The sequence below is a fragment of the Heptranchias perlo genome, chromosome 18 (genome assembly GCF_035084215.1).
Source record: "Heptranchias perlo isolate sHepPer1 chromosome 18, sHepPer1.hap1, whole genome shotgun sequence".
NCBI lineage: Eukaryota > Metazoa > Chordata > Chondrichthyes > Hexanchiformes > Hexanchidae > Heptranchias > Heptranchias perlo.
The window spans coordinates 42,453,090-42,473,100 of NC_090342.1; the positions used below are offsets into that span (position 1 = coordinate 42,453,090).

The 20,011-nt window shown below is 42.7% G+C and overlaps 1 protein-coding gene across 1 annotated transcript in view; it reads left to right on the forward strand.

Moving 5' to 3' along the window:
• Nucleotides 1–20,011, forward strand: part of LOC137334809 (receptor-type tyrosine-protein phosphatase zeta-like) — a 256,238-nt gene that overhangs the window by 222,190 nt on the left and 14,037 nt on the right. Inside the window, exons 21-26 of the mRNA XM_067999798.1 lie at nt 5,462–5,625; nt 8,369–8,504; nt 10,711–10,857; nt 12,713–12,806; nt 14,778–14,851; nt 17,439–17,567. Of these exons, the coding sequence (XP_067855899.1) occupies nt 5,462–5,625; nt 8,369–8,504; nt 10,711–10,857; nt 12,713–12,806; nt 14,778–14,851; nt 17,439–17,567 (744 nt within the window). The remainder of the gene's footprint in view (nt 1–5,461; nt 5,626–8,368; nt 8,505–10,710; nt 10,858–12,712; nt 12,807–14,777; nt 14,852–17,438; nt 17,568–20,011) is intronic.

A 20,011-nucleotide genomic window follows, 5' to 3' on the forward strand; every position in this document is an offset into this window, starting at 1 on the left:
TTTCCAATTCAGGAAAAAATAGGAATTTTTTTGTTAAAGATTGGTGTTAAAAGGGGAGGTGGAGGGTGAGGTGAAACATTTGATATAGTACAGCATTTATACATTGTATGTACATGTATATATAAATGTAAATTTGTAAAAGTGCTGCTTACATGCAAAGTTAATTCCAATAATATTTTTAGTTTTCTCTGACTTCATTTAAACCCACTTGTTACTTGGTATTCAACCAGGGCTTCCATTATTGGCTGTCTGTGTAAATTCACTGCCGGAGAGCTCTACAGACAAGAAGGTCCAAGTTTGGTCGCTTCATTCTGCTGAATTAACCAATCCCAGCTGAAGTAGTGGTGGCTGACCTCAGAGCCCCCAAGCAGACAGGGAAGGGGGAGGGAGAAAAAGAAAGTCGGAGTTTCTGCTTGCAAACTACTGACTCTAAGAACATAAAAATGTAAAAAATAGGACCAAGAGTAGGCCATACGGCCCCTCAAGCCTGCTTCACCATTCAATGGCTGATCTTCTACCTCAGCTCCACTTTCCCGCCCTATCCCATATCCCTTCATTCCCTTAGTGTCCAAAAATCTATTGATCTCAGTCTTGAATATACTCAACGACTGAGCATCCACAGCCCTCTGGGGTAGAGAATTCCAAAGATTCACGACCCTCTGAGTGAAAAAAATTTCTTCATCTCAGTGCTAAATGGCCGAACCCTTATCCTGAGACTATGACCCCTAGTTCTACACTCTCCACCCAGGGGAAACAACCTCTCAGCATCTAACCTTTCAAGCCCTCTAAGAATTTTATACATTTCAATGAGATCACCTCTCATTCTTCTAAACTCAGAGAATATAGGCCCATTCTACTGAATCTCTCCTCATAGGACAACTCTCTCATTCCATGAATCAATCTAGTGAACCTTTGTTGCACCATCTCTAAGGCAAGTATATCCTTCCTTAGGTAAGGAGACCAAAACTGTACACAGTACTCCAGGTGTGGTCTCACCAGAATCCTATATAATTGCAGCAAGACCTCCTTACTCTTATACTCCAACCCCCATGCAATAAAGGCTAACATACCATTTGCCTTCTTAATTGTTTGCTGTACCTGCATGTTAACTTTCTGTGATTCGTGTACAAGGACACCCAAATCCCTTTGACTACCAACATTTCTTAGTCTCTCACCTTTTAAAAAAATATTTCGCTTTTCTATTCTTCCTATCAAAGTGGATAATTTCACATTTCCCCACATTATACTCCATCAGCCACCTTCTCGCCCACTCACTTAACCTGTCTGTATCCCTTTGAACCTTCTTTGCGTCCTCCTCACAGCTTACTTTCCCACCTAGCTTTGTATCATCAGCAAACTTGGATGCATTACAGTCGGTCCCCTCATCTAAGTCATTGATATAAATTGTAAATAGCTGAGGCCCAAGCACCGATCCTTGCAGCACCCCACTAGTTACAACCCGCCAACCCAAAAATGACCCATTTATTCCTACACTCTGTTTTTTGTCTGTTAACCAATCCTCAATCCATGCTAATATATTATCCCAATCCCATGAGCCCTAATCTTGTGAGCAACCTCTTGTGTGGCACGTTATCGAATGCCTTTTGAAAATCTCAATATACTACATCCACTGGTTCCCTCTTATCGACCCTGCTAGTTACACCCTCAAAAAAACTCTAATAGATTTGTCAAACACAATTTCCCTTTCATAAAATCATGTTGACTCTGCCTAATCATATTATGATTTTCTAAGTACCCTGTTACTATGTCCCTAATAATAGATTCTAGCATTTTCCTGACGACTGATGTCAGGCTAACTGGTCTATAGTTCCCTGTTTTCTCTCTCCCTCCTTTCTTGAATAGTGGGGTTACATTAGCTACCTTCCAATCCCCGGGGACCTTTGTAAAATCTAGGGAATTCTGGAAGATTAAAACCAATGCATCCACTATCTCTGCAGCCACGTCTTTTAAAACCCTAGGATGTAGGCCATCAGGTCCAGGGGATTTGTCAGCTTTTAGTCCCATTCATTTGTTCAGTACTTTTTCTTTCCTAATCTTAATTACTTTAAGTTCCTCAATCTCATTAGACCCTTGGTTTCCCACTATTTACGGTATTTTTCTAATTTCTCCTGTCTCTGCCTCTAAGGGACCCACATTTACTTTAGCTAATCTTTTCCTTTTTATATACTTGTAGAAGCTCTTACAATCTGTTTTTATATTTCTTGCTAGTTTACTCTCATATTCAATTTTCTCCCTTTTTATGAATTTTTTGGTCATCCTTTGCTGATTTCTAAAACTCTCTCAATCCTCAGGTTTACCACTCTTTTTGGCAACATTGTAAGCCTCTAATTTTAATTTAATACTATCCTTAACTTCTCCAGTTAGCCACGGTTAGATCATTTTTCCTGTGGAGTTTTTATTCCTCAAGGGAATGTATTTTCGTTGAGAATTATGAATTATTTCTTTAAATGTTTGTCATGCTTATCTACCATCATATGTTTTAATCTAATTTCCCAATCTACTTTAGCCAACTTGCCCCTCATTCCTACGTAATTGGCTTTGTTTAAATTTAAAGCCCTCGTTTTGGACTTAACTACATCACTCTCGAACTCAATATGAAATTCTATCTTATTATGACCACTCTGCCTCAGAGGATCCTTAACTATAAGATTACTAATTAACCCTGTCTCATTACACAATACTGATATAAAATAGCCTGTTCTTTAGTTGGTTCCTTGACATAATGTTCTAGAAAACTGTCTCGAAAGCATTCCATGAACTCGTCCTCCAAACTACTTTTGCCAATTTGGTTTGCCCAGTCTATATGAAGATTAAAGTCCCCCATGATTATTGCATTACCCTTGTTACATACTCCTCTAATTTCCTGATTTATACTCTGTCCAAAACTACAACTACTTTTTGGGGGCCTATAAACTACTCCCACCAGAGTTTTCTGCCCCTTGTTATTTCTTAGCTCCACCCATACTGATTCTACATCCTGATTTTCTGAGCTAAGATCCTTTCTCACTACTGCCTTTATCTCATCCTTTATTATCAGGGCTACCCTACCCACCCCCCCCCCCCCCACTTCCTTTTCCATTTTGTCTGTCTTTTCTAAAAGTCAAGTACCCCGGAATATTTAGTTCCCAACCTTGGTCACCCTGCAATCACTTCTCAGTAATGGCTACTAGATCAAACCCATCTATCTCTATTTGTGCCATTAATTAAAGTAGCTTGGAGGACGAGTTCATTGAATGCTTTTGAGACAGTTTTCTAGAACATTATGTCAAGGAACCAACTAGGGAACAGGCTATTTTCGATCTAGTATTGTGTAATCTTGTTATGAATGCTTCATGCATTCAGATATAGTGCCTTTAATTTTAAATTTTACTATTTTTCCCTGATGTGACCTTAATCACTAATGCCCTATTACCTTTGTTAAACTCTCTGTCCCTTCCTGACACACGCTGCTTGTTTTTACCCAAATCGCTACTCTGCTCTATAGCCTTGACTTTTCTCTTTAGACTTTTAAATTTATCATTACCTGAACCCTCCGCCCCTGCCCCCCACCTCCCCCGCCTCTTATTAGTTTAAAGTCCTATCTACCGCCCTAGTTATTCGATTCACCAGGGCACTGGTCCCAGCCCGGTTTAAGTGGAGCCTATCCCAATGGAACAGCTCTCTCTTTCCCCAGAATTTGTGCCAGTGCCCCATGAATTGAAACCCCTGCTTTCCACACCACTCTTTCAGCCACGCATTTAACCCTCTAATCTGTCTGTCCCTATGCCAATTTGCACACGGCTCAGGTAGTAGTCCAGAGATTATTACCATTAGGTTCTGTTTTTTAATTTGGACCCTAGCTCCCCAAACTCCCTCAGCAGAATCTCATTCCTAATTCTACCTATGTCGTTGCTTCCTACGTTGACCATGACAAATGGATCCTCCCCCTCCTCAATCAAGTTCTTAACCCTGACACTGGGCAGGCAACACTGCCTTCGGGACTCTCGGTTATGACTGCAGAGAAAAGTATCTATCCCCCTGACTATAGTATCCCCTAACACTACCACATTCCTTTTCGCCTCCCCCCCAACTTGAATGGCCTCCTGTACCACTGTGCCGTGATCTATTTGCCCATTCTCCCTGCAGTCTTTGGTCTCATCCACACAGGTAGCAAATACCTCGTACCTGTTGGACAAGGGCAAAGGCTGAGGCTCCTTCGCCATTGCATCTGGGGTCTCCTTACCTGTCTGACCCGCAGTCACATCCTCCTGTCCCTAACCACTAACCAAATCTAAACCACTACCTAATCTAAGGGGTGTGACTGCCTCTTGGCTCAAAGTGTCCAGGTAACTCTGCCCCTCCCGGATGCATCACAATGTTTGCACCTCAGACTCCAGCTCAACCACTCTGAGCCGAAGTTCCTCGAGTTGCAGACACTTACTGCAGATGTGGTTGCCGGGGATCACACTGCTCTCCACAAACTCCCATATGCTGCAGTTACGACACACCATCTGCACTGCCATCTCCAATCTTGTTTTATTTATATACTTAAAATTTTTATGTAATTCATTCACTTGGTTTATTTTTAGTTATTTTTAAAATTAATTTATCTAGTTTAAGTTATTAATTTAATAAAGTATTAGCAAGTTATAGGCTCCTAGTTTAAACTGCTCCCCTAGCTTAGAAAGCAAAAAATATTCACCAGCTTGCTGTCTTCTGAAGTCACTCTTTCAAACTTCTGCCTGTGTTTGAGTTGGTCTCAGCATTATGTCCCCGCTCTGCTCTCGGTCGCTGGGCCCGGTCATTCTGCTCTCAGGCCTCTGCTCCCGCTCCTTTTATCCCCAATAACCACTAAATACTAAAAACACTAACCGATGAACTAAATACTTACTGACTTACCCTCGGTGCTCCTCCTTGTCTTGTTTTGATTCCTCGTGGGGCTCCCTTTATTCTCCAATAAGTCTTAGTCTATAGTTCTTTGGTTTAAATCACCTAGCACCTCCTTCCCCCTCTGCACCTAATTCCCACACTCAACAACTTCCCAGTTGAAAGTCTGTTGGCATTTCACTCCGTTAGAGGTTCACTCTCTGTCTTTCCCAACCTCTGTGCTCAAGCTCTACTGCAAAGGGCAGGGTGTAGGGGGCCAACGATGAGACTCAGCTGTAACGTTCTCCAAAGCTCACACTTTGGTGATGTACCTAAGGATACTTGTGGAACAAAAGAGTTGGCACCTGCAGAGGAGAGGATTTTATTTGATGGACGGGAAGAGGAGAACTTGATAATATAAAAATTGTATAACAATTTATCAAGTGCTTTATTTATTTTTTAGTTATACATTAACAAATTTGCAAATGCTAAAAATGAAGGTATGCATGAATGGACTGATTCTGCATTTTCTGTTTTAAAAGGAAAATAGAAAAATAGGACTGCTGCCTAAATTATGTTTTCTGATACACTACAGGGATCACAGAAAGGAAGGCAAAATGATCATACAGTGACCCAGTATCATTACACTCAATGGCCAGATATGGGTGTTCCAGAGTATGCTCTTCCTGTGTTAACATTTATACGACACTCAGCAGCTGCTAAGACCAATCTTATGGGACCTGTCGTAGTTCATTGCAGGTACATGACTTTATTCACTGTGGAAACATTTTAGTTTGGAGCAGCGTGAAGGTGTTTAAATGTTTTTAGCTTTGAACTGGTGGCAGACTGAATAGTGCAGAAGGTGAACAACGCATCTTACCCTGTGTTTGCTATCAGCTATCAAGCACTCTCATCGCATGTACAATGAGTTGACAGGCTCAGCGCTGTTTGCAGCAGGTTGAGGTCCAGATCACATAGCTGCCTAATAACTGGAAATCTTGCTCGGAAGTATGACGAAGATGACTGATGTGGGATAGGGAAATATGACACTAGTCCAGTGGTCTGTGGTCTTCAGAAATTCTGGTAAAGGTTCACCATTGGAGATAAAGGCAGACATATATGAGTTTTACTCTATACCTTGGATTGCATGATACAGGCATTGGATGCTAATAATGAGGGAAAAACATGTGATCTCCTATGTCACTGGTCTTGTAAGGAGCAGGCAGAGGCTTCACCCCTTACAAGGCCCAGGGAATCTCCCATTTAAGGCTGGGACCCCTCCAGTGCACTCACATCTGGAGTTGTGATGGGAATGCACCAGAAGAATGGCAGATTTTTGACCCTGCAGTGTTTGTTTATACTGGATTCAACATTTGTGTTGAGATATCCATTATAAAATTGTATACAGTATGAATTTTACAGATACGTAATGAATGTGGGCCTAGGTTTCCCGTTCATAACCCATTCATTTTAGTGGGTTACTGTCATTTTTACAGTTGGAAAATTTAGGCCAATAAGTCTAACAGGACAACACCAATATCTCAAATAAAAATAGAAAATGCTGGAAATACTCAGCAGGTCAGGCAGGATTTGTAGAGAAAGAAACAGAGTTGACGTTTCAGGTTGATGACCTTTCGTCAGAACTGGAAGAAGTAATGATTTAACAGTTTTTAAGCAAGTACAGAGCCACGGAAAAGGTGGGGGGGGTGGGAGTGAGAGTAGGGAATGGGAGGAAAGAACAAAAGGGATGGTCTGTGATGGGGTAGAGGGCAGGAGTGATTAAATGACAAAAAGGATGATGGCGCAAGGCAAGGAGGGTGATAATGGGACAAGTAAAAAAACAAAAGATGGGTCTAGAGGAGCTGTAAATGGCAACATCAGAACCACTACCAGCCCAAGAAAATGGGAGCAGTGGTTACAGTCTGAAGTTATTGAAATCAATGTTGAGTTCAAAAGGTTGTAAAGAGCCTAGTTGAAAGATGAGGTGCTGTTCCTCGAGCTTGTATTGAGCCTCATTGGAACAGTATAAGAGGCCGAGGTCAGAGTGGGAGTGGGATGGGGAATTAAAATGGCAAGCGACCGAAAGCTCAAGGTCACACTTGCAGACTGAACAGAGGTGTTCAGCAAAGCGATCACTCAATCTGTGTTTGGTCTCCCCAGTGTAGAGGAGACCACATTGTTTGCAGTGAATACAGTATACTAAATTGAAAGAAGTACAAGTAAATCACTGTTTCACCTGGAAGGAGTGTTTAGGGCCCTGGACGGTGTGAAGGGAGGAGGTGAAGGGGTAGGTGTTGCATCTCCCATGCTCCCGGGAAGGTGCCGTGGGGAGGAGAACAGGTGTTGGGTTGTTGGAAGAGTGGACCAGGGTGTCGCAGAGGGAGCGGTCCCTTCGGAATGCTGAAAGGGGAAGGGAGGGGAAGATGTGTTTGGTGGTGGGATTGCACTGGAGGTGGCGGAAATGGCGGAGGATGATACGTTGAATGTGGAGGCTGGTGGGGTGGAAGATGAGGACAAGGGGGACCCTATCATAGTTCTGGGAGGGAAGGGATGGGGTGAGGGTAGAAGTGTGGGAAATAGGACCAACATGGTCGAGGGCCCTGTCAACTACAGTGGAGGGGAATCCTCAGTTGAGGAAAAAGGAAGAAATATCGGAAGCACTGGTGCGGAAGGTGGTATCGTCAGAACGGATGCGACGGAGACAGAGAAACTGGGAGAAGGGAATAAATTCCTTACAGGAAGTAGGGTGGGAGGAAGTGCAATCAAGGTAGCTGTGGGAGTCGGTGGGCTTATAATAGATATTGGTTGACAGCCTATCCCCAGAAATGGAAATAGAGAAATCGAGGAGGGAAAGGGAAGAGTCGGAGTTGGACCTTGTGAAGCTGAGGGCAGGGTGGAAATTGGAAGCAAAGTTAATGAAATTTTCCAGTTCGGGGCGAGAGCAGGAAACGGCACCAATACAGTCATCAATGTACCGGAAAAAGAGGTGATGGAGGGGACCTGAGTAGGACTGGAACAAGGAATGTTCCATGTATCCCACAAAAAGGCAGTCATAGCTGAGACCCATACGGGTTCCCATAGCGACACCTTTTGTTTGGAGGAAGTGAGTGAAGTGATAAATGTCTGCTGGTGACAATGGAGGGGGAGGCAGCAAGTGATCTGAAACCAGATGTAATCTATACTGGCATTGCCAGCGTAAAATGCAAAATGATCCAGTACAGTGTATTTTGCAGCATTCTTCCTTTCATTTTAATACTGCATCCTTAAAGCATTCTGAAGTTCTTTGCTACATTAATGCAGAAAAGCTTGGGTTGAAACTGAACATCTATACCTTTTGATCAAGACCTGAATAATTGGACTTAGGAATTCCAATTATATAAAAAAAAATGCTACCTATGTTCACTACTATAGACGCCTATGCAGATAGATATGGTCACAGTGAAGAATTGAACAGTTTCCCAATTGATCAGTTTTGTAATATTCCACGTCATTTCTCTTGCAGTGCTGGTGTTGGAAGAACAGGCACGTATATCGTAATAGACAGCATGTTACAACAGATCAAGCACAAAGGCACTGTCAATGTGCTGGGATTTCTCAAATACATCAGAACACAAAGGAACTATTTAGTGCAGACGGAGGTAAGGAAAGCTGCAAGGGGTGGAAGGAGTCTTAGTTCTTGCAGACACCTTATTTTCTTTGTTAGAAAAAATACTTGGTTGGCATGAATTTTTGGAGAACAATTTTACTCCCTTCCATGAGGAAACAAATGTCTTCTGAACTTTAGAAAGGAAAAAACTGTTATTATACATGAAGAGATGTTAGATGTACAAGAGTGATATGTGAGATAAAATTAGAGTGCATTGTATAAAACTGGAGGAAAAAAAACAGATTTCAAAATGATGGGATCAAAGACTTGTATCATTCCTTATTATCCCCACAATACCAGAAAAACACATCATAAGCTATTGACTAAAATGAGTTAGAATAGTCACATATAAATTGTATAGTCAATTCAATTGAAATTGGATCTAAATCTTAAATATTAAGATTGAACTGAGATGACAAATTGAATTTCTTGGGTGAAGTCCATAACTTTTGCAGCAGATGTTGAAAATTGAAACAGACAAATAAATTATTATTTCTCATTTCTTGTTGCCTTGTGAGTTACGGAAGAACATTTTTTTTTAATTCCCGAAAAGAATATGGAAAGTAGAAATTCAAATTTGGCTAAAGTTTTTCGAAACCAGCATGACAAATGTGGGAAATAAAGACTAAACTAAAAGTATAACTAAATTTATTCCAAAAGCTAAATAGAAGACTAGAATTAAAAACTTATAGAACTGATCACTAGTTATAGCTTAGTTATTACGAGAAAGTACGTTTTCTTTAAAATTCTAGTTCGTGGATCCACTAAATAGCAAACACAGAAATAAGCTGAGTGATTAACTGAAAATCATTTTCAAAATAAAGTGTTAAGGCTGTAAAATTCATGAGCATCTTGGAATTGGAACAGCAATAGCAAATCATGAGCTCAGCCTCACAAGTTCGTCTTTGCAATGAAACAAGCAACCAAAAACTACAAGTGTGACCAGAGAATTAAAGGACACTGGTCAACACCAGGGAAGCATCATCCAAAGATGAAAGCTAGTTTATATGGGAGATGGGTTCAGGAGATGAACAAATATGGAGGCTGGAGTAAAGGAGAAATAATAAATATGGTGGGAGGGAGGCAACGGCTATTTGTATGAAAATATACCAGCTATATCAGGTAAACTACTAGGAACATAGGAACAGGAGTAGGCCATTTAGCCCCTCAAGCCTGTTCTGCCATTCAATGAGATCATAGTGAGATCTGTGACCTAACTCCATATACCCACCTTAATACCTTTGGTTAACAAAAATCTATCAATGTCAGATTTAAAATTAAGAATTGAGCTAGCATCAACTGTCGTTTGGAGAAGAGAGTTCCAAACTTCCAACACCCTTTGCGTGTAGAAGTGTTTCCTAACTTGACTCCCGAAAGTCCTGGCTCTAATTTTTACGCTCTGTCCCCTAGTCCTAGACTCCCCAACCAACAGATATAGTTTCTCTCTATCTACCCTATCAGTTCCCCTTAATAACTTGAAAAGTTCAATCAAATCACCCCTTAATCTTCTAAATTCCATGGAATACAACCCTAGTTTGTGTAATCTTTCCTCATATCTTAACCCTTGGAGTCTATGGTATCATTCTAATAAATCTACGCTGCACTTCCACCAAGGCCAGTATATCCTTCCTGAGGTGTGGTGCCCAGAACTGAACTCAGTACTCCAGGTGTGGTCTAACCAGGGCTTTGTATAGCTGTAGCATCACTTCTACCCTCTTGTATTCTAGTCCTCTAGGTATAAAGGCCAGCATTCCATTAGCCTTTTTGATTATTTTCTGTACCTGTCCCTGACATTTTAATGATCTATGTACATGGACCTAAGTCTCTTTGGACCTCCAATGTTTCGAGCTTTTCACCATTTAGAAAGTACTCTGATCTATCCTTTTTAGCTCTGATGCACTTTAGAGCACAAAACCAGGGAGATTTATCTTGTTTATTGCCAGTGGCCCACTGGTTGAGAACTCAAAGCTGTGAAGCTCTGTCTTCAATATTTATAAGCTGTAACTATCGTAAACTTCCATTATGGAAAAGGAATGCACATGATATGTGTATCCCAAAATCCTTAACTGTGGTGCTAATGCTTCTTAACTATTAGTCTGTTCCAGCACATGGTCTAACCCAACATCTCTAACACTGATTGCAACCTGTTCAATAGAACCAATTACTCAATTCCATATGTAATATGGTTTTCCCAATAGGAGCAGTACATCTTCATTCACGATGCTCTAGTGGAGGCCATCCTTAATAAGGATACAGAAGTTCCTGCCAGCCATTTACATGCCTATGTCAATGCTCTCCTGACACCTGGGCCTACAGGGAAAACAAAACTAGAGAAGCAATTCAAGGTGAGGCTATTAAATGCCATTTTTCAAAAAAATGTTTACTTTGCCCATTTTAGTGTGAAGTTCAGTGGGAGCAGAATGCTGGTATTGTCCGAGTTACCTTATGCTATCAAATGTGTCCTGCAGCCTCCAGAGGTCCCAAGACCCAACAATTCATTTTCTGATGTTGCCGGAGATAGTGTCACCAACAATCTTAATTGATGTTACAAGCCATCTCCGCCCCCTCCCCGGACAAAATAGCAATTGGTAGTTTGAGTGGCCATTTCATCAATACAAGACAGAATGCAGTATTCTGATCATTAACCCATGTGGAGCTTCTCCAACCATCAGAGAAGGTCTTTGGTCAGAAACAGTTGCAAATTCTAACTCTTGAATTACACATGTAAATTGGACAGGATCTTAGGATAACAAAACCACATTTGTAATAGAGAGGGACCAATAGAGATAACAAACAATGTTGAATGTGCAAAAAGCAAAATACTGCAGATGCTGAAAATCTGAAATAAAAGCAGAAAATGCTGGAAACACTCAGCAGGTCAGGCAGCTGTGGAGAGAGAAAGGTACAGTCACCATTTCAGGTTGATGTCCTTTCCTCAGAACTGAGAGATGTTACAGATGAACAGAGCCAGGAAAAAGGGGGCAGGAAGAAAAAAAAAGAGCGGACACGAGATGATTAAATGACAGAAGTGATAATGTTGTAACAAAAGGAGACAATAATAAGAGAAGTAATAGATGTTTCCGAGACCCAGAGGAGGTGTAAACAGTTACAGTAGAATAGCAGAGAGGGAGGGAAGCACAGGAAACTGGGCAAAACGGACAGGCTCCAGTGACCCAAGAATATGGTGGGAATAAAAAACCAGGTGACACCAGGGGTAAAGACCACCCCACCGGCCACGTACTGATTGGGGATCTCCATCCCAAGCACCAGCTCAAACCCTCCCCCATTACTGGAAGCGCTGGTACGCTCATCCTACATTACTAGCACCTGCTGTCCAAGAGTAAATGGGAGCTATGGTTAAGGTCTCAAGTTATTAAAGTCAACGTTGAGGCCAGAGGGACGTAAAGTACCTTGTAGAAAGATGAAGTGCTGTTCCTGGAACTTGTGTTGAGCTTCATTGAAACAGTCTGGTTTCCCCATTGTACAGGAGATTGCATCATGAGCAGCTAATACTGCAAACTAAGTTGGAAGAAATACAAGTAAATTGCTGTCTCACCTGGAAGGAGTGTTTGGAGCCCTGTAAGGTGGTATGGCAGGAGATGAATGGGCAGGTGTTGCATGGGAAGGTGCCAGGGGAAGGGGAGCAGGTGTTGGGGGTGATGGAGGAGTGGACCGGGATGACAGGGAGGGAACAGTCCCTTCGGAATGCTGAAAGAGGAGGGGAAGATCTGCTCGGTGGTGGCATCGCGCAGGAGTTGGCGGAAATGTCAGAGGATGATCCGTCGAATGCGGAGGCTGGAAGTGGGGAGACAAGAGAAACTCTGTAATGGTTCTGGGAGGGAGGAGAAGGGGTGAAGGTGGCAGTGCAGGAAATGTGACAGACATGGTTGAGGGGCCTGTTTAACACGGTGGAGGAGAATCATTGCAGATGCACTTGGACATACCCCAGTGAGAGTCAGCACCTTAGGAGGGTAGAAAATTGGTAAAAGCAAAAACGTCTGAATTTCCAGAATAAAGTTTAATATTGCCAGAGAATCATTAACTGGGATCAGAGAGTCAGTAATCCGGATCAGACTCCACTTTTCAAACAGAATGGAGTTCAAATTCAAATCCATTTTATATTGAGTGATCCATATCGAGGACATTAACTATGAGTGCAGTGTGTTTGAACTTTGGGTTTCCTTTTATTTCTCTCAACAGTTGATAAGCCAGCCTCATGCCAAGCAGTGCGATTACTCTGCAGCACTGAAGCAGTGCAATAGAGACAAGAACAGAAATTCCTCCATCATTCCTGGTAGGTTTGAAGATCACGCTATTGAAGTAGTTTGATTTTTAATAAGAAAGCTCACTTAAAGTTTTTCTTTGTTTTAAATAAAACTTACTTTGTTTTGTCAATGTTATGCCAAAAATGATTCAGTGCTGGGAAAATTGAACATTTACCTACTTTTTGCCCAGATTGCCCAGAATAGGGCCCAGATTGGACCCCAGGTTTAACAATGTAGCTAAAAGGAGTAACCAGGATATTCGCCCACATACTCGTGTATCACCTGCAAAAGTAAACGGGCATATTATGTTATGATGACTGTTCGTTTGTAGTTTTGTGTCAATTCCAGTCTAGCATCTATCCACTGCCTCCGAGTACACCTTCCCCATCACCATAGGCTCACTAAAAGCAATGCACTGAGACTAGTTTTTCATACTTAATACTACCAGCTGTGGATGTCTGATTTATCTCAAAAGGTGCCTGCATTCCAGCAGTTCAAAAAGTAAACATTGGCAGCTCTGATTAGAAGGCCAACTTGTCACAAGGTAAAACTTCTAAATGCAGATACCTTTGCCATATACCACCCTCTGCAACCAGCTGAGTCACCTGAAAACTCTTCCCTTACTTTCTCCTCCTAGGGAGGAGTTTGACTCCTCCTCCAAAGACTTTCCTTTAGCTGGAGCAGCTGCTGGCTTTATTCAAGTCTGATTGGCCTCTGCTTACATAATATTAATATTATTAATAATAATACACACATTGAAGAATACAAATTGGTAGTGTGGAAGTATGTAAATTGGTTGCCCATCTTTAATTTTTTTTAAATTAATTCTTGGGATGTGGTGTGTCGTTGGCATTTAGTGCCCATCCCTAGTTGTTCTAAGAAGGTGGTGGTGGGCTGCCTTCTTGAAACGCTGAGTAGCGGTTTGATATAACGGAGTGACTTGTTAGGTCACTTCAGAGGGCAGTTAAGAGTCAACAATGTTGGTGTGCGACTGGAGTCACATATAGGCCAGACCAGCTAAGGGCGGCAGGTTTCCTTCCCTAAAGCGCATTAGTGAACCAGCTGGGTTTCTACGACAGTTCAACAGCTTCATGGTCACTTTTACTGAAACCAGCTTTTTATTTTCAGACTTATTTAAAACTGAATTCAAATTCTCAAATTGCCACAGCAGGATTTGAACTCACGTTCTCTGGATTATTAGCCCAGTAACACAGTATCAGGAACTAGTTGGTTGAGGTAAAATCTATCAAGACCCACTCAGCTAGTTTTGAATGGCAGAGTGGGAATCCTACCCTTTGTTTTCAAAGTTTTTTGTAAAAAGTTACTTATGGGCAAGTACGATTCAAACCATGGTCTTTAGTATTCATCCAATTCGCTATTCAGCGTTACACATTGTTAAAATGTAATAATTTTTACTGGAGACAGCGGAAGGGTCTGAATCTTGGAAACCTCGATTCTAATGGAGTGGGCTGTGACACTGGCAGCAGGAAGTTGTTCCTACTTCAACCACTGACTGGAGAGAAGCAGGACAGTTAGGATAAGAATATTTGCGCCTGGATAGTTAAGATTAACATCTAATCTGAGTAATTTAAGATGAGAGTTTTAAGAATTCTCAATCTGGTGCACTTTTAGATGGCAACATGATTCATTAAAGTGCAGGTACATGCAGAATGGAGGCATGCTGTACATGTGTAGAGGGAAACATCTGAATTGAGTAATCCTTGATTCTCTTCTCACCCTCTCCCCCGTGTCAGGTGTTGCAAATTGCAGTAAACCCTATTTTCAGGGTTTATTCCACCGTCTAACCAGGAGTGGACTAGCTATATGAGACATCCGAGTGCACCCATGGATGGTTCCATAGCATTGGTTTGTCAGCGTTTCCCTTTCCCATGAGAATTCCGGAACCTGAGCCCTGTCAGGGGGAGCCAGTCTGCCCCAATGCCAATTCTCACTGTAATCTATGAGTGACAGTAAGTGACATTGTTTGTTTTTTATTCTAGTGGAGAGATCAAGAGTTGGACTCTCAGCATTGGCTGTTGAGGGCTCCGACTACATCAACGCTTCTTATGTTTCGGTAAGCATCTAGAAAGCAGTCTGTGCAGGTATATAGATTGTACAGCTTTGCACTAGGGATATTCTAACCTTTTGAAGCTGGGGGTTAAGTACATATGTCTCTAACAGTGAGTGGGCTGCTTATGATTAGGCAGAAATGTGAGTTTGCATTCACAAAAATATGAGCTTCCCCCTTCCCATAGCGTAAAAATTTGCAAGATACACCCTCAGCTCTTTTAATCCTCCTGAGCCTAGACGACTGGTTATATCAATCAGGGAGCGGCAATTATCAGTCCTCCAGGCCCAGGATGTTTAACGAGCTGAGATTGAGCAGAAATTTGGACCCAGCGAGGGCTTCACGAGCTGGATATAGTTCACGGACCACAGCTTGGGCATCTCTGGGCTACACCAGTGAACTTGTTCCTGGTCACTCCCAATGCGGATCTATGAGGAAACAAAGTCCTGCCAGACTTGTCTTCTCAAGGCAATCTAGGCTTCTTTCCAATGACAGATACCCCAACATGCATTATAATGAACAAACACCACAGTGAGCAGCTGGTCAGAGAACAGCCTGTCTTTGAATTCCACAGAGGAGAGAGAGGGGAATGACCCAGCTCAGTGGGCCAGAATTTACTATCAAAATAATGGTGAGGCTATTGACACTCGCCGTTATTTATGCATAAATCACACAGCAACTTCAGGCTAGGGCAGATGCACAGTTAAATGCGAAAATTCGGAAGTTGCTGTCCGAGATGTGCCACTCCGCCGATAGGTTCACGAAAATGGCATCTCGCTGTCTGACTCACCATTGAACAGCGTCAAGTTCCTGTATTTGCATGGTAGATACGAACTAAACTCGCCACAAAGTTAGGGCTTGTCCATTTCAGTCTAAGTATCCTTTTTAACAGCGTGATAACTCTTAATTACTGCCAAACAACCTCTCTGGCACTGAAAATTAACTTTTACAAGTGTGGAGTCTCAATCCTTCACATTTTAATTGTTGTTGGAGATTTTTTTAAATGTAAATTAATTTTTTTTTGCTTTATATTTCTGTCTCTTTTTTTCTCTCTTAATCCAATCTTTCTTTCCCTCTCTTTATTTCACTTTCTGTACCTGATTTTACATTAAATTCACTATTCTAACTTAAACTTCCTGGTTCAGACTCCCTACCTAACAGCACCGTGGGAGAACCTTCACCACATGGACTGTAGGCGTTTCAAGAAGACGGCTCACCACCACCTTCTCAAGGGCAATTAGGGATGGGCAATAAATGCTGGCCTTGCCAGCGATGCCCACATCCCATGAACGAATTAAAAAAAGACTTTGCTGTTCATTAACAATCCTTCAATCTGATTGGCTAAGGAGATACCCAGTTGCTTATCCTGTTCACACAGATTCCAGATGCCCTGTAGAGAGTGCTGTGCTGTTTCCATCTCCCACTTATAGCAGCTTGCTGTGCAAACGCTCATGGAAATTAAATGGGCAAGGGCAAGTCTAACGAATGGTGACAGTAAATTCTGGCCCAATACATCCACCCAACCTGTAAATGAGAGTTAAAGGTTGAGAACACTTTGCCAGATCACATTAACCAGCTAATTGGTAGCCAAACTCTCATTCTTTCCCCTCACATCTGATTTCAGTTTCTGTCAATTCTTGAATTGACTGGAAAAACAATCAATTTTACTGATTCTCACTGAGACCAGGGTTGCTAAGCAACCAAATGCAGAGTCACCGTCATGATGAATCCATTCTTTTAGCACAGGCTTGTGGGTGCATTTTGCAAGACTAACCTCTGCGTCCAATGAAACCTGCATTTTGCTCCAACACATAATGCTCCTGAAGGGATCGGAAACATTGCGATAAATAAAATCAGTGTATAGGTTTTAAGCTCTGCTACCTTTCCTGCAACTTTTAATACCTCTAGAACTGAAAGCAAAATGAAACAGAGGGCAACAGAAAGAAAAAAAGGAGATTTAATCTGACACTAAAATTGAAGTGCTAGGTTTGTATGAAAAAAGACAGACTTCCATTTATATTACGTCTTTCACAACCTCAGAACTTCCCAAAATGCTTTACAGCCAATGAAGTATTTTTGAAGTGTTGTAGGAAATGCAGCAGCCAATTTACACACAGCAAGGTCCCACAAACAGCAATGCTATAATGACCAGATGATCTGTTTTTTGTGATGTTGGTCGAGGGATAAATATTGGCCAGGACACCGGGGAGAACCGCTCTTCTTCGAAACTGTGCCTCAGGATCTTTTACGTCCACCTCAGAGGGCAGACGGCCTCGGTTTAATGTCTAATCTGAAAGACAGCACTTCCATCAGTGCAGCACTCCCTCAGTACTGCATTGGAGTGTCAGCCTAGATTTTGAAAGCTCTAATACAGTCCATGCACCACAAGCACTGTGCACCATCACACACGCAGCCTAAATGCAGATTACCAGCTGATTCGAGGTCTGAACTGTACAAGCATTGGGTCTGCTTCATGTCATTTTTTGTTTTTGTCATGTTGAATGTGTAGGTAGACGATGTGAATATTGCCTGATGGATTTGTATTCTAAAGATCATTCATGAGCATTTGTACATTCTTTGCATTTAATTCCAGGGATTTCATCAAAGTGACGAGTTCATAATCACCCAACATCCACTGCCACATACCACAAAGGACTTTTGGAAAATGATATGGGACTACAACGCTCAAGTTATTGTCATGCTGCCAGATAACCAAGGGCTGGTACGGTGTCTTTTTAATTTTATTTTAAACTTTTTATATATAGGCCCTTATTTTAATTTGGATTTTGGAAGCCTGCTCCCAGATGTTTTCACTACCAGATCCAGCTGTTTATCCCAATAGCAGAATTGTTAAAGCACAGGAAAACTAGGTTTGAGTCTACTGCCAGGATAAGGAAGCCGGATTCAGCAGTGTAAATGTTGTTAACCAGGTCACGGATATCAGTCTATCAAAATCCAACCTAAAGACGTGACTGTAATGTTTCTGAATGATGATTACATTTTGATTGCTACAATAACATCCTTTTTGTTTATCTACTCTGACCAGCATAGTGCACATGTAATAACATTTCAACAGCAGCATTGTACCGGAATTATATAGAATTTACAGCATAGAAACAGGCCATTCGCCCCAACTGGTCTGTGCTGGCGTTTATGCTCCACACGAGCCACAAGGAATGAGAGAGCATTGAGTCATTGCCATATTATTGGGCAGAGTGGAGGGACCTTTCTGTCTGCTTCTGACCAGTGTCCTCACTGAACACAATATTCACTGAAAAAAATCTCCGGCTCATCCGCTGAATCTTTGACAGAAGAGCTGCGGAAACACCATTTTCCCAGGACGTCCGCGGCTCTTTCGCTGAAGTTACGAGTGGATGAGTGGGAGAATCCCCACAGAAATTCACTCCCTCAGATTAGAAAAGTAGCCAGACGATGGCTCCTGGGCTGGGTGCTCCCTAGGGAGCACCTTTGCCTTATAACTCTATCCTTGGCCATGCGTTGCCATCCTTTGCCCTTTCTCCCCCTATCTCCTCTCTTCCACTGTTTAAGTTCTCCTGGTTCTAATGGTGGGTGCATTTTAGCCCTAACTACAAGTTCAAGCTGCAAGTTGAAAGTTACCTGGGCCCACTGCCCATCCCCTGACCATGCCTGCTCTTTGTTTTCATCGGTGAGCACTGGATCTTTGCTCAAATTTGGCCTCCAAATCCCTGGACTTCTCTGCCATCAAGACTGGGCTACTCCATTGAACTACTCTGGACTACACTGCAAGACTCAGCTGCTGTGACTCTGATCTGCTATTCAGTTGCTTAAGTTTTAAGGTAACTTTGTCTAGCCTACAGTCCAACCCCCACCGCTGCTGTTACCTGCTGAGCTTTTGACTGTCCTACTGGTCCTACTGGTTTTTCAGCTTTATTTTACTACAGTCTGGGTCCTGATCAGAAATTCACTCTCCTGGGCTGAAGTCCATTTCTCCGCCACTTCTGGATCTTATAGTGACCTCCAACTTCGCCACCGTTTTTCTGCCCCGCGGTTGATTCTCACCCCCTGGCTCTTCATTCCCACGGAAATACCTCCAGCAGTGCATCCTCCAATACTCTACCCTTCAAATAGCTTCTGGACTCACTCGCCCTCCACACCTGTCTCCGAAGCTAGACATCAGTTTGTTGATACTCCCAGCTGACTCCACCCTATCTACGTCAGCCTTATCTCACCACAGGACCTCTGACTTTAACCTTGGACTCCCTCCTTTTGTCTCCTCTCTATTCCCCGTTTATTACCAGGACATCTATCCTAATCTTGTTATGTAACCATGCCTATGTAACTTGAGTTTCCCTGTGTTCATTTGCGTGTGCGTTTTGGCCGCTGTTCTGGACCCGAGCCCTTCACTTCTTCTTTCCCCGTTTTTCACCTTTTTTCTTATTTTCTCTCCTAGGCCCCTCTCTCCTGTCGTCATGCCTCATTTCATTTCTTTCCTCTCGGGTACTCTGCCCCCACCCCCCGACCAGGCCCCTACCCCAACCCTTCAGCACTCCTCCACCTTCTTACTTTCCTGCCGCTGTCCCAGGCTTGACTCCCTCTTAGATAAGCCTACAGCTTCCCTCTGTGCCTCTCTTGGCATCCCCGAAGGGCCCATCGAGACACTCGTCGCTGCCTCTTTATGAGCAGCAACCCCAACTGCCCCATTCAACCCTCTCACCGACTTTCCCGCCCAGCGCGAACACTGGGGGCTAATCTTGCCAATCTCCTTCCTGATCCACTCACCCCTCCCAGTGCTGACCCTGTGGACTCTGCCAGCGGATCAGTTATCACCATCCCTCTCCGCATCTCCCTCCAGAATGCCCACTCACTTGTGAACAAGGCCCTTGCCATCCATGAGCTTCTTGTGGATGATTGCATCGACATCAGGGCCTTGACAGAAACATGGCTAATGGGTGATGATACCTTCCCCCTTAATGAAGCCTCCCTGCCTGGTTATATCTTCCATCACTTGCCTGCCCAGACCGTTGCGGTGGCGATGTGGTCCTTATCACCAAATCACACCTTGGTCGATCCCCCTACTGCTCTGGCACCTTCTCTTCCTTTGAGTATCTCACCTATAGAATCTCTACCACCCACACAAGTACCACGCCAAGTTTCTCACCGAAGTATCTTCACTGCTTTCCTCCC